The sequence below is a fragment of the Oryctolagus cuniculus genome, chromosome 10 (genome assembly GCF_051225735.1).
Source record: "Oryctolagus cuniculus isolate XC-2025 breed Fujian yellow rabbit chromosome 10, ASM5122573v1, whole genome shotgun sequence".
Classification (NCBI taxonomy): domain Eukaryota; kingdom Metazoa; phylum Chordata; class Mammalia; order Lagomorpha; family Leporidae; genus Oryctolagus; species Oryctolagus cuniculus.
This window is the reverse complement of record NC_142876.1, coordinates 100344659-100357951: the sequence shown is the minus strand read 5'-3', so window position 1 is coordinate 100357951 and position 13293 is coordinate 100344659. Positions and strand designations below refer to the sequence as shown.

General features: G+C 59.0%; 1 protein-coding gene and 1 long non-coding RNA gene across 3 annotated transcripts in view; one reads left to right on the top strand and one right to left on the bottom strand.

Moving 5' to 3' along the window:
- The window catches only part of LOC103349227 (uncharacterized), a 30046-nt gene that overhangs the window by 12314 nt on the left and 4439 nt on the right, over positions 1–13293 (top strand). The gene's annotated exons all lie outside the window — the stretch shown is intronic.
- Positions 7637–12170, bottom strand: HYAL2 (hyaluronidase 2). 2 transcript variants are annotated; one of them, XM_051851622.3, is made up of 4 exons: positions 12095–12170; positions 9177–10146; positions 8644–8733; positions 7637–8305 (listed from the first exon to the last, which is right to left on the bottom strand). In XM_051851622.3, exons 2-4 carry the CDS (start codon positions 10098–10100, stop codon positions 7895–7897), a joined length of 1425 nt encoding a protein of 474 aa, XP_051707582.1. In that variant the 5' UTR covers positions 10101–10146; positions 12095–12170; the 3' UTR covers positions 7637–7894. The 2 variants fall into 2 exon arrangements, with proteins under 2 accessions (XP_051707582.1, XP_017199324.2); XM_017343835.4 differs by lacking the exon at positions 12095–12170 and adding an exon at positions 10892–11224.

Genomic DNA, 13293 nt, shown 5'->3' with positions numbered 1-13293 from the left:
CGCTGTTGAGGCTAGCATCTGCATCAGGGCGCCCAACCCTTGACTGTGGGGTCCAATGTTTTTGAATGAAAGGCTACAGGAGCAAAGGAGGGACCAATCTGATGGCCAAGAACCCCCGAGGCTGTTGCTTGGTTTTCAGTGACATAAATAAGGAAGGCTGGTGTGAGATCTGGTAAGTTAAGGCAGGGGCCTTAGAATAGCCTGTTGGAGCTTACAATGTTGGGAGGTGACGGGGGTTACGAGGGGCTCCTGGAGGGATCCCTTTGCATGTTCGTAGAGTGGCCGGGCTAGGAGGGAGAAACTTGGAATCCATGAGTGTAGGAATCCTGCCAGGCCTAGAAAGGGAAGAATCTCTTATTTGGTAGAAGGAGGTGGGAGGTTAGCTATGAGGCATTGTTTGTCAACAGTGATAGCCTTATGGGTGGGACCAAGATGTACCCTAAGATTGGTTAGCTCAGATAAGCACAACCGAAGGACACTTGATAACCTTTGGCATCTAGGAAGTTGAGAGCAGCAGTGTGTCACTGTCTTTATTTTTGAGGGGCTGCAAATGAGGAGGTTGTCGATGTACTGGAGAAGAAAGGAGGGGGATAGGTCCAGGGTACCTAGGTCATTGGCCAAACCTGACCAAACAGGATGGAGCTATTCTGGAACCCCTGGGGGAGTATGGTCCTGGTCAGTTGAGTGGACACTTGGTGTTGGGATCAGTTCAGGGGAAAGCCTAAGTGTCCTGAGAGTTAGGATGTAGAGGAATGGTGGCTAAAAAAAAATACATCTTTTAGATCCAGCATGGAGAAATGAATATGAATGCTGGAATAGAGGAGAGGAGGGTGTGTGGATTGGGGACCACCGGGCATATGGGTATTACCACTGCATTAATAAGGCAGAGGCCTTCTGCCAGATGGAAGGACCTGTTAAGGTGTTGTTGTTGTTGTTGTTGTTGTTTTTTGACAGGCAGAGTGGACAGTGAGAGAGAGAGAGAGAGAGAGAAAGGTCTCCCTTTGTCATTGGTTCACCCTCCAATGGCCACCGCGGCCAGCGCGCTGCGGCCAGTGCACCGCGCTGATCCGAAGGCAAGAGCCAGGTGCTTCTCCTGGTCTCCCATGGGGTGCAGGTCGAAGAAAGGGGTAGGGGTTTCGGCTCATCCGAAAAGTCGGATGATGAGATTGGGTTGCCAGTGGACAGGTGCCCTGAGGTAGGCAGGGTGGCTGGGATCAGGTTGTCTTGAGAGAGGAGTAGTCATAAAGGAGGTGAGGGTGGGCTGGAGGACAAGGCCACTGGCCCGAGAGTGAAAACCTCCTGAGCGCCAAACTGATAGCGTATGTGTCTCGCCAAGAGGGTGGGTAGAACATCCAGGTGTAACGAGGAAAGAGTGAGAGGAGGATGTGGAGCAGATTGGGGGTCTGCAAAGGTCTAAGATTCTCCTTCCACACCGACTCTGGAGGTTGAGGCAGCAGAAGTGGCCCCAGTACTGGGGAAGGACTGAGAAGGCTGCCCCTGTGGTGCCTACCCACCACCGTCCGTTAGCCCGGGCTCCTGTGGAGTGATGGCCGCAGTCGGGTGTCAGGCTTCTTCAGTCCTCAGTATCCAGCCCTGGAAGGTCCACCTGGGGCATAGGTGGGGTGCATGTTCTACAATGACTCGATGGACAAGAGGACAGTCCACTGCCCAGTGGCTCTTGTGACATTTAGGGCAAGGACCTGGTGAGTCTCTGGGGTTGGGACACATTCTGATCCAGTGGCCCATTGGGCCACATTTAAAGCATGAGCCTGGAGGAATCCTGTGGTTAGCATGGTTGCTGGAGGCAGCAGGCTGCTGGAAAGCCTTGGCCAGCATTTGGAATTTTTCCTTTTGGGCTCTAATCCCTCCCATTATCTACTTTAAAGGCCACCTCTGGAATTCTGCCTGTGGAGTCAGTTGGCCCCTCTCAAGCTAGTTATAACTTTGCCTTGAAAACTGGAAAACTTTGCCTGGAAAACTCTGAGCAAAGAAATGATTCGTGAGACCCTGTCGAGACTCGGGGTCTAAGTTGCTATATTGGAGGAGAGTTTGCGTTAGGTGGTGCTAAAAGGCAGAAGGACTTTCCTTTTTGTCTTGAATAACTTCTCCCAGCTTATCATAATTTACAGCCTTTCTGGTGGGATTTTTTTGAGGCTAGCTAGTAAGCAGGTAACCAAGTGATTTCTGCCGTTAGGAGAGTTGTAGTTCAGTTGGGGATGGGCAGGGTCGGTCTGATGGATCCCATCAGCATGAGCTTGTCCGCAAACCCACTTGCTCCTCTGGGAGGAGGGTACTGGAGAGGATCATAAAGACATGGTGAAAAGTCGGATGATGAGATTGGGTTAAATAGCGAAACTACTTAAAGGACGACATTGGGTTAGAGGTTAAGGAACCCAGTTTTCATTTGACGTGCGGAAGATCAGCAAGTGAGAAAGGAACGTGGACCCTGATGATGCCCTCTGCCCCTGCCACTTCCCGCAGGGGTGACATGGAGGCCGGCTCCCTGGCTGCCATCCGAGAGCTAGTGACTCAGGGACTGGGCACGGGAGAAGGGAGGGGAAGGGCTTGAGGCGGTGGTGAGAGGGAGGGGGCAGAATGTCATTTTGGAATGCGAGAGGGCAAAGGTCAGAATGAAGATTGGGCTGTGGTAAGGCAAAGGGCTTGGGGGGAGTAGACATGGGCAGGGAATGGTTTTGAGGAAAGGACAAGCAGGGAATTTGAGATGGGGTGCGGGGAGGTACAGTGAGAGCTGGGGTAGAGGCTAATGCCCCTCCTGGAGCTCCTGGGCAGGGGTGGGAGGTGCTGGCGACAGCGAGGGCTGGTCCAGGGCGTGTGCTTGGCGGTTGTCCAGTGGGAGATTGATGGCACCAGGGCCTGAGCCCATGGGGCCCTGGGAAGCAGCTGAGCTGGTGCCTGTGGATCAGAGCAGCAAAATCAAAGGTCAAAGAAAGGGGTAGGGGTTTCGGCTCAGGCCCTGGACCTTTGGCGGGAACCTTGGAGGCCAAAAGGACCTGAGCTGGAGAACATGAGGTATAAGCAGAAGGCTTAGAGCAGAAGTAGAAAAAAGCTTGAAAAAAGAAATGGAAAAAAAAAAAAGGCAAGAAAAAAAAGCTTGAATACATGGGGTCTCCTTCCATTTTCCAGAATGCGCACAGAAGTGGTGGAGACCTTGAATGATGTTGGAGTCAGACGTGCTGTAGAGCAGCCATTTGGACTGGTTGTTGAGGTCGCCCGTGGGCCACGCCTGAGTACAAATTAAGAGGAGGCCACTGTGTTTGAGGTCTGGAGCCAGTTGCAGAGGAACTAAATTATTTAGGAGACAACCGAGAGGAGAATCAGACAGAACACAGGACGGAGAAGCTCCCCTGGTGACCCGTGGAGTCGGACTGGCAGATACTGGGCATCTCCGAGGTCACAGCCATCTGACGGACAGTATGGGAGCAGAAAGTGGGACCATCACCCGCACCCGCTGTAGCTCGAGGCTGTGGGAGTTGTGGTGCCTGCTACAGGACTTGGGGGTCAAAGTCCTGCAGAACCACAGCCCATAGAAAGGGATGAAAGGATCCTCCGCCCGCCCAGTCTTACCTCAGGGGTTTGAAGGGCCAGTGTGTGGCTGGAGATTACGGTGGGTTCAGCGGTGTGGAAGGAGGTCCAGGGTCCTGAAGCAGCTCACACCCCCAAGGGGAGAGCAAGGTCGCCAGGAGAACCTGGTTCTGAGGCATAGGCACCAGTTTACGGCCACCACACAGCACACCAAATACTGGAGCAGGGGAAAGCGCTTACTGACGGAGGGAAATCTGACCAGCCGGAGGGAGAGGGCAAAAAAGGAGGCTGGGCCGGGAAACAGGCCTTGCTACAGACTCACAGGGAGGAGAGTGGGAACAGTGAATCCTGTTAAGACTGGGGGTGGGGTTGATGCTTATGGGTGGACCATTTGGTCAACTGACTCCCAGTAAGCCAGGTTGGGTCCTGGAGAGGCCAAGATGGCATGGGGACTTGAGATGGCGCTTTTAGGTAAGATGGCACCATTCCACTAACAGTCTACGGCACCAAATGTCTGCCCTTGAAATGGGTATTTTAAAATGTATTTTAGGGGCAAGCATTTGGCACAGTAGTTCATACACCACTTGAGGTGTTCACTCCTCTACTAGAGTGCCTAGATTTAAATTTTAGCTCCACTTCCCCATCCAGCTTCCTGGTAATGAACACCCTGGGTTGCAGCAGGTGATGGCTCAAGTTAGTTCAGTCTCTGCCACCCACAGGGCAGAGCCAGGTTGAGTTCTGGCTTTGGCTTGGTCCAGCCCTCACTGTTACAGGCATTTGGGGAGTAAACCAGCAGATGAGAGATCTCTCTCTGCCTTTCAAATTACATGTCTGTGTAAAAATATGAATAAAACCCACACTGGGTTCATTATTATATATGCAGTATTTATTTTGTCCTCTAATTAGAGAGTATTTTGTTGGCCCCTGAAAGCACTGTGGCCCTGGGCCCCAGCCTCCTGTAGTTGGGTAATGAGGTCCAGGCTCTGTGCCCACCCTTTGTGTATGTGCTGGGTCAGTGATTATGCTTTTTTTTTTTTTTTTTTTTTTTTTTTGACAGGCAGTTAGACAGTGAGAGAGAGAGAAAGGTCTTCCTTTTTCCGTTGGTTTACTCCCAAATAGCCGCCACGGCTGGTGCACAGTGACGATCCGAAGCCAGAAGCCAGGTGCTTCCTCCTGGTCTCCCATGGGGTGCAGGGCCCAAGCACTTGGGCCATCCTCCACTGCACTCCCGGGCTACAGCAGAGAGCTGGACTGGAAGAGGGGCAACCGGGACAGAATCCGGCGCCCCAACCAGGACTAGAACCCGGGGTGCTGGCGCCACAGGTGGAGGATTAGCCAAGTGAGCCACGGCGCCAGTTGGGGGCGATCTGGGCTTCTGCAAATGGCAGTGGCATGTACATATAAGTGTAGGACCTGCTGTCCTGTGACCATGGGACACCACGTTTGTTCCATTGAGCAGGGATTTAGCTGGGAGCACATGCTCCTTCACTCATCTGTAGTTGTGCTTTTTTTCTTTTTCTTCTTTCTGACTCAGAAGCTACCAATTGAGACCTGCTCGGTGCTCAGGCCCAGGCTTGCCTGCCAAGGTGGGGTGAAGGAAACACCATATCCCAGCCTGGGGAGAAAGTGGTGCCTGGGCCTGCAGCCGGCTGAGCCTGAGCCACTGAGCCTCCTGCCAGGGTGGCCCCTGGAGCAATTATACTCACAGTTGGCTGCCACTGGGGCTGGATCTTCCAGGCTGGCTCAGGGGGAGAAGCTGGCAGGACTGAAGGCAAGTAGGGTCCAGGTTGCTGGGGACTCTGGGCACATCAACCAAGACGTGTGCATAGGACCAAGTCACACTGGAGCAGTGGCCGCTGGTTCTGTTCAGAAAGTGGCGTCTCGGTGATGCCCATGATGGCCTGGAGAGCTTGGCACAGCTCTAAAGGGCTGAGGGCACAGGAGAACAAGGGGCCCCAGGCTAGCCCTTGTTGCCCCTAGAAGGCCAGTGCTGTAGTTGGCAGAGTCCAGCTGGCTCCGTCCCAGGGAGAAGCTGTCACAGTGGGGACAGCAGGCGGAAGCCAAGGGGCCGGAAGGCCATCCGGCTGGTCTGCTGCTGCAGGGCCGCTGGATCTGTCCGAGTCGGGTGTGTGTCTGGGTGCCGTCCAGCTGGATGGTCCAGCCTTGCCTGTTCTGCCTGCCCTGCCTCGGGCCTGAGCCGCCTCACTCCCTGTCCGCTGCCCCCTTTACCCACAGGACAGTTCTGGCTGGCCCTGAGTTGTGCTTTCTCCAGGGCTGTCCACCGGGGGAAGTGATGTGAGATGGACACAGATACGTATGGAGGGGTCGCAGCTTAATGGGCGCAGGTCATAACTGTAGAATTCACAGCTGTGTGGGGTTACAGTAGGGGATCAAAGCTTGGCATGTAGTGAGGTTACAGGTACAGAGGGTCACAGCTAGGTGGGAGAGGTCAGAGATGTGGGGTTGGGGATCACGGTGTTGAGGTTATAGGTTCAGGTCAGGGACTCCCGCCTGTGCGTAGGTTGCATGTATGTGGGAGAGACAGACCAATGCATAGGTTACATGTATGTAGGGGAGACAGGGAACGACGCATAGGTTACATGGATGTGGGGAAGACAGGGAACGACACTGCCTCCCTTGTCCTCCCTCCCCTGAGCTCTGCTGTGAGCCGTGCTACTGACCAGCACCCAAGTCTTCCCTCTGGCCTGCTGCTCTCCACTGTGGCCACGAGCATCTGGGACCCCACACTTCTGCGTCCACTTCCTCTTGTCTGGTGTGAACTTGCATTGGCCTCCTCTCCATTTTCGGCCAATTGCCAGCCAGAGGGGTTGAGTTGACATGAGTGTGGCTGGGCTGCTTTCTCCAGGATCTGCTTCGGTAGCCACACCATCCCCTGGCTGGCACTTCCCTCGGGAGCACCCTCCCGGGGCCGGTGTCTGTCTGAGCATCTGGTGATCTCCCTCTACTTCGTCACCCCCACGAGGACACGGGTCTGTGTTAGTGTGATTGGAGATTTGTCGGAGCCCAGCATATGCTACACTTGATGCTTGGTGTTTTACAGAACGGGTGACACGGTGACTGCTGTCAGAAGTCAGGCCTGACGTCACCCTGGGGCTGCCCTTCCTGCCTGTGCGTGCACTAGACGGCACGCCACACCCCAGCTGTGAACTGTGTCAGCCGGGTCCGCTTCCTCCAGCGTGCGTCCATGCTTTGTCCCTCAGCGTCCAGCTGCCCCTCCTGAAGCTCCGTGCGGGCAGCTTGCCCCAGAGGCCAGCTCCCTGAGCATGTGTGTCTGTCGCCCTCCACGCTCGGCCGGCCTTGAGTCTGCCCAGAGCCTGTGAGTCGCTGAGGGCAGGGCCGTGGGTGGGGGCCCTCAGTGACACAGAAGGGACCTCAGGTGCTGGCTGCCCAGCTAAGGGGAGGGTGAGGGAACTCCTGTCAGAGACAGGGAGCTGCCAGCAGTCTCTGCTACCCTGGCTGCTACTCCTCTGGGGCAGCTGTTGGCCCACGGCCAGGCTTGCCAAGCTGACCCATGCCCCTGTCCCCAGGAGCTCAGGGTGGCTCCCCCTGCCATGGCTCCCAGCTCCACAGTGGGACAGGGCCAGAAATTCAGTATTTAGATCTCAATCCCTCTCTTGCCTCCCACTCCTCTCCCCCACCAGACCTAAGGGAAGAGCGTGACCCAGACAGGGAGAGCCACGTACGCCGTACTTAGGAGTGGGGAGCAGGGATGCCTCGGCCTGTGGGGACAGCAGGGACAGCACACAATGATTTCTTCAGCCCTGGGTGGGCGAGGCAAGGAGGCTGTGACCAGCTGGCCAGGGACGCAAGGACAAGAAGCAAAAGCACGAAGCTGGACCCAACTCCCTTCGAATCGATCTGGGGAAAGTGAGGCCCTTGGTGCTGGGGTGGGACACGACTCCCTCCACTCCCAGCAGGACAGCTGCAGAGCAGGCACGTCTGGGCTACCCAGATCCTGGTGAACACATTTTACCAAAGAGAAGGTTCACAGAGACGGAGCTGAGCGGGACCTCATGGGATACCCCAGAATCTGACAGGTCCTGACCCAGGTGCAGAGAAGTTCAAGCACAGACGCAGTTGTTTGTATTTAATTTATAAAAGAGACCCCAAAATAAAATATCCAGGGGCAGGGGAGCAGGGGCCTCCCAGGGGACTTCCCCTCCCCCTTAGAACAGGGGGGTGAGAGCTGGCATGGATGTCCTGGTAGGCATCCCTAGGGCTCTGCCCCTCCAGACTCCCAATCTGTATATCCCTACAGGCTCCTATGTGCCCAGGAGAGCCCTTGTGGCAGAGAGGTCAGCTCGCTTGGTAGCCAGGTGGGGGACCCCTGCTACGAGGTCCAGGTGAGGGTCAGGGCTGCCACGGCCAGCAGGCTGCTGAGGTAGGACCCAGCCCAGGCCTCACTGGCACCTCCAGCTGCCCGCCTGTTGTCCCACTGGCAATGCTCGCCACCCCAGCCCAAGTAGCACTGGCAGCGGAAGTGTGTCTGCAGGTGGTCAAGGTCAGCCCAGCTGAGCTTCCCCTCGGGTCGCAGCTGGGGCTCCCCAGGTTCATGGCCAGGCACCAGGCGGAAGCTGCTGGCACTGAGGTGCAGGAAGGTATTGGCGTTGGGGTTGCGGCGCAAGCAGCGCCCATGGCCGTGGCACTGGGTCCAGCTGCAATACTGGGTGGCCCAGGACACATTGACCACGTAGGGAACCAGCAGTCGTGTCAGGTAATCCTTGAGGTACTGGCAGGTCTCCTGGGGGCAGAGGAAAGCAATCGGGTTAGCCCAGAGGTGAGGAAGAACGTTGTACCCACACCACAGTGACAGTACCTTTCTTTGACAAGACACACATGCACACACGCACACACGCACTGCCTGCTCCTCCTCACCCCAGCCGCGCAGGCAGGGGAGGGTGAAATTCGACAGCTGTTCACAGCATTTCCTCTTTGCTGAGAGCAGGGTGGGGTGCCCTCCTCCTCTGTCGGGACCAGGGATGTCTCATACGGGAACCCATTTGAGTGAAGGCGGAACACCCGGAGCGTCCGCCTGTCGCTGGACACTGGGCTCTGGCAGGCCGTGTGGCCCTCACTTACCGTGCTCGTGGTGTACCCTGCGTCGCCCCAGAGGATGACCCCGGCGGCACCCAGGGCCGCGCTCTCGCCGATGGTGGAGATGAGGTCCATCTGTGTGGGGAGGGCATGGTCACTGGGGGCTGAAACTGCAGGCAGAGGCTGAGTGGGCCCAGCCCCTTCTGCCTGCTGACCCCCAGCACAGGCCCCGCCCCTTCTGCCTCCAGGTAGAGACTCTCGCTTTCAGCTGAAGTGTGGAAGAAATCGCCTTGCACCTTGGGCCAAGCCGAGGGCACACCTGGGCCTCGGGCGTTTCTATCAGAATGGACTCCGAAGCCAGAGTCCCGGGGGAGGGTTGGGGGGTGTCTAAGTCTGCCCTGCCCTGGCTTAGCGGGAGAACCTGGACAGAGTGCTCAGCATCTCTGTGCCTCAACTGATCTGCAAGATGGGTACAGTGATGTCCTGCTTTTTCAGGGCCCTTGCGATGTAAGGGGCTGTGGGCCCCTGGTTCTCCAGCCGGCCGGCAGGAAGAAGGCGGGGCCCCGCAAGGCACATACCTCACTAAGCCCCGTGAGCCTGCGGCTGTAGGTGGGCCGTGTGAAGACGTAGACGGGGAGTGCATGGTTAGCGTGATGGGTGTGCGCCACGCGAAGGGCCTCCTGGACACGGAAACTGACAAAGTTGCGGCCGTGGACGGAGGAAGCCAGGGTCTCGTCCAGGTAGACGGAGGGGTAGAGGGCCGTGCTCTCGGCCCACAGCCAGACCAGCTGGTCGTTGCGGGCCACCTCCACGTCCGGGCAGCGGCCCGTGTAGCTCTCCCAGTTCTGCGTGTAATCGTGATTGTAGCAGTCGGGAAAGAGGTAGAAGCCCCAGAGGTGGTGAGGTCGCACCGCTTTGACGTAGCGTAGTGTCTCCAGCATGAACTGTCGCGCTGCGAACTCGAACTCGTACTGCGCCTGCTTGACGACGCAGTCCGCGGGCCAGTTGGGGTGACGCCCGGCCACCAGCTGGCGGGACGCCCGGCGGTACACGTCCTTGTCCTGCCAGTTGCGCACCCACACTGGCCGCCAGTCCTCCCAGTCGATGACGGCCAGTCCCGGAGGCTCCTGTGTCCGAATGTAGTGCTCCACATGCGGCTGCAGCATCTTCAGGTGTGCCCAAAGGCTGCCGTTCTGCGGCACGCCGCCGTGCACAGACTTCCCCGCTGCGTCGAAGCGCGGATACAGGCCCAGGCGGTCGTGGTAGAAGATGGTGATGTTCTGGTTCACAAAACCCTCGTTAGGGGACGCTTGTACGTCGAAGGCCTTGAGGTCCAATGGCACCTTGTGCCGTGGGCCACAATCCTGTGTGGGCACGTCCCATGCTACCACGAAGGGCCGGCCAGTGAAGATGGGTGGTGCTGTAGGCTTGAGCTCCATGGCCCATGCCACCGCCAGCACCAGGGCCAGTGTGCCGGTGGTGGGGCCGGGGCCCGCCCACATGCTGGGAGCTGCAGGGAGTGTCACCTGCCTGGCACCAGCTCAGGAACTGGAGGAAGGGTGGGGGAGAACAAGTTAGTTCAGAGAATCCTGTTGGTGCCCATTCACCATCCCAAGGCCCCTGCTGAGCAGGGCCTTGTGCCCTTGGCTGTTCAGACCACATGTCGCTGCAACAGGTTAGAAACCAGACCACTGAAGGGCAGGCCAGCACCCCTGGGACTAGCTGCCCTGAGTACAAGTCTCCTTCCTGGAGCAGGGAAGCCAACTGTCAGCTGGAATTTGATAGCTCTGCCGGCTCTGCGACCTGGATGAACCCAGCTGTCTGCATACCACGGGTACCAGGTTTCAGAGAACACTGAAGCCGTGAGGCCCACCCTGTACCCCGTGAGAAACCCTCGGGCAAGGCAGGGCATAGCCCGTCACAGACTAGAGTTGGCAGGGAAACAATGCCCGGCCGCAGACTAGGGCTGTCAGGACTCTGGTCTGGCGTGCGCGCGCTCAGCCTCGGTGGAGGCCCTGCGGGGACAAAGGGGCAGCGGACCTCCCACGGCGGCGCCGGCCCACAGACCCTCCCCTCCACCGCCACCGGGAACACGCGTGCTCCCGCCCGCTCCGGACCGGGAGAAACGCTGAGCCTGGCCTTTGTGTGGGACCCCGCCCCCGCCCCGCACGTGGGGCCTGAGCCCGGCCGAGTGGGGGTGGGGTTCCCGGCCCGCCTCTCTGGAAGCACCCCCGGGGCGTTCACAGCCCAGCCTGTCGGAGGGAGCCGCCGGGTTTGTGCCGCCCGCCCTCACCTCGCGCCGGGCGCCACCGGGACCCCCGCCAGGGCCACCGCCATCCCGGGTCTGGCCAGCTTAGCCCGCTCCGGCCGTTCGCCCAGGCACTGCCCCGGCTCGGCGCCTCTGCTGGCTCCGCCCTCAGGCTGCGGGCCCTTTAAGAATCCAGCGCGGAGGCGGGTCTGTGGCTGGACTTGCGACCCCGGCGGGAAGGTTCAGCCTTTTTTCGCTGCCGTGCCGCGTTTTGAGCTCGAGGACCCCCAGATCCTCGCAGAACAATATGATCACCCATTTGAGACCAAGAAGCCACCATGAACCCTGGTTTCTGTTGGCGTCCCAGCGGCGAACTCTAGTAAGCCAAAACTTTCCACCCCCACACGGTCGGCGGCCGGTGGTACAGTCCGCCTCGCTCGGCGGCGCCGCCAGCCTCTTAAAGGGACAGCATATAAGTGATGGAGGAGGGCGGGGGGTGGAACTAAAAGGAGGTGGCTTTCCCAGTCTAGGCCATGAGGCGGTGCTGTGGGACCCCTAGGCCTTGGCGGGGTGGCAGCGGATCAGGCCCTGCTTCCCCCAAAATCGACTTCAGCCCTGGGGCCCCTTTGTGTGGAAACAGGGACTTTGACCCGAACCGTAATGCCCCGCCTCTTACAAATCAGGGATCCCTTCCTCTTAGCGGTCTGAGGGGAAGCCCCGCCCCCTGCCAGTCAAGGGGAAGGGGCCCTGCACCGCCCCTTAACCCTCCTGGGACACAGCCAGAGGCAGCAGTTGTCCTGGCAACCCGTTCTGTGGGCTGCCGCGTGGCCCGGGGAAGCACGGCAGGGCCTGCGGTAGAGCGCCCCCCACTCCCGACCAGCCTCGGGGGCCATCCCTGCCCAATCTCGGGGAAGGGCTGGTCGGGGCCCCCGGGCTCCCTCTCAGCTCTAAGATGCGGCTCTTTGAGAGGTTCTCGCCCGACTTCGGAGAAAGCTGACAGGAGGGCCTTCCCGGATCTCCATCCGTATTCTAAGTCCTTTCTGAGAGGCTCCTGCCGAGGAGCAGGCTTGGATTTGGATCCAGAGGGCCGGGTGCTAGACCTCTGCTTTTCGTAGTTCTGCGGCCTCCTGGGGGACTCGGCTTTCTCAGAGGGGCCGCATCTATGCCGCCAGCCCCTTCCTTCCCCGTCTGGGTGCCTGTGGAGGGTGCAGGCGCAGACCAGCCGTGGGCGGTCTGTGCTCCACTCACCTGTGTGGGGAGTCCGTTGGCGGAATAGGTTGGCGGCCTCCCTTCTTCCTGGGGTGAGCCTCTCCGGCCAGACTGCGCCAGCTGCTACCCGCCGGGGACTTGATAAACCCCATTCCCTCCCATCCGCTCCAGCCTCCCCTCCTGGCCCTTTATCCTCACTTCCTGCTGCCCCTGCGAGGAAAGGGCCAGGCAGGGGGGGAGGAAGAGATTGCCTTGACCCTATTTCCCTCCGGCATGCCCTGCTGGCGGGCTGCCATCCCCTTAACAGGACCTGGCCCCACCAGCTGTGCCAGGTGACAAGCAGGCCATGGGACCACGCTCAGGTGCCAGATTCCCCCAAGTTCCCAGCTTGCTTAACACGGGGGACCGCTTCTCCCCCAGCTTCCCTTGGCTGGGGCCCAGCGGCAGGGCAGTGGAATGTCAGGGGAGGCCCTGGAGGTGGGGCTTTTTTGGGATAGCACTGCTTGGGGGGTTGTTCAGCTCACTATCCGTTACAGCAGGTGCCAAAGAAGGGAAGCAGCCCTAGGCAGAGGGCCGGGGGGACTTCCAGGGGCTGAGTCAACTTTTTCCACCGAGGGTGGAAGTATCCCAAGTGTGAGAGGACAGCGTATTGATGTGTGACTGTGTGGGTTCTGCAGGGCGCATTCCCGGGTGTATCCGAGTCTGCTGCTCCGCGTAGGGGGTGTGTTCCCGGGGCCAAGGGTGCTTAGGAGGCCAGCTCCCGTGACTGCAGCAGGGTTCCAGCAGCTCTTTCTAGAGTCAGCCGATCTGCCTACCCCTCACCCTGGCTCAGGGGTCTTGTCCCAACAGCAGGCTGGGAGAGGCGGTGCACACCCGAGTCTGGCCCTGAGGACCGAGGAGTCCAGGCCATGGCAGGGGAGAATGCAGTGTCCCTTCTGTTACTGTGCTGGTGTCACAAGGGACACATTGGAAGCGCCCAGGGTGGGGACTCCTGGGAAAACAAAGGCAGGCCGGGCGACTGCGGCAGGGCAGGGACACTTCCTCAGGCTGTCAGCAGGAAGGAAGTGAGCACAGCCCAGAGGCACGGTGTAGGGAAGCACTGCCCTGATCCCCATTGTTTCCAGCCTCAGGGTCAGCGCCACAGGCCCAGCACAGGGAGTTCCCCCTTCTGGGATGTGGCGGCGGCCGTGGGCGATAGGGCGCCATCTAGCGGAGGAGAGCCCTGGCTTGGGTGGGTG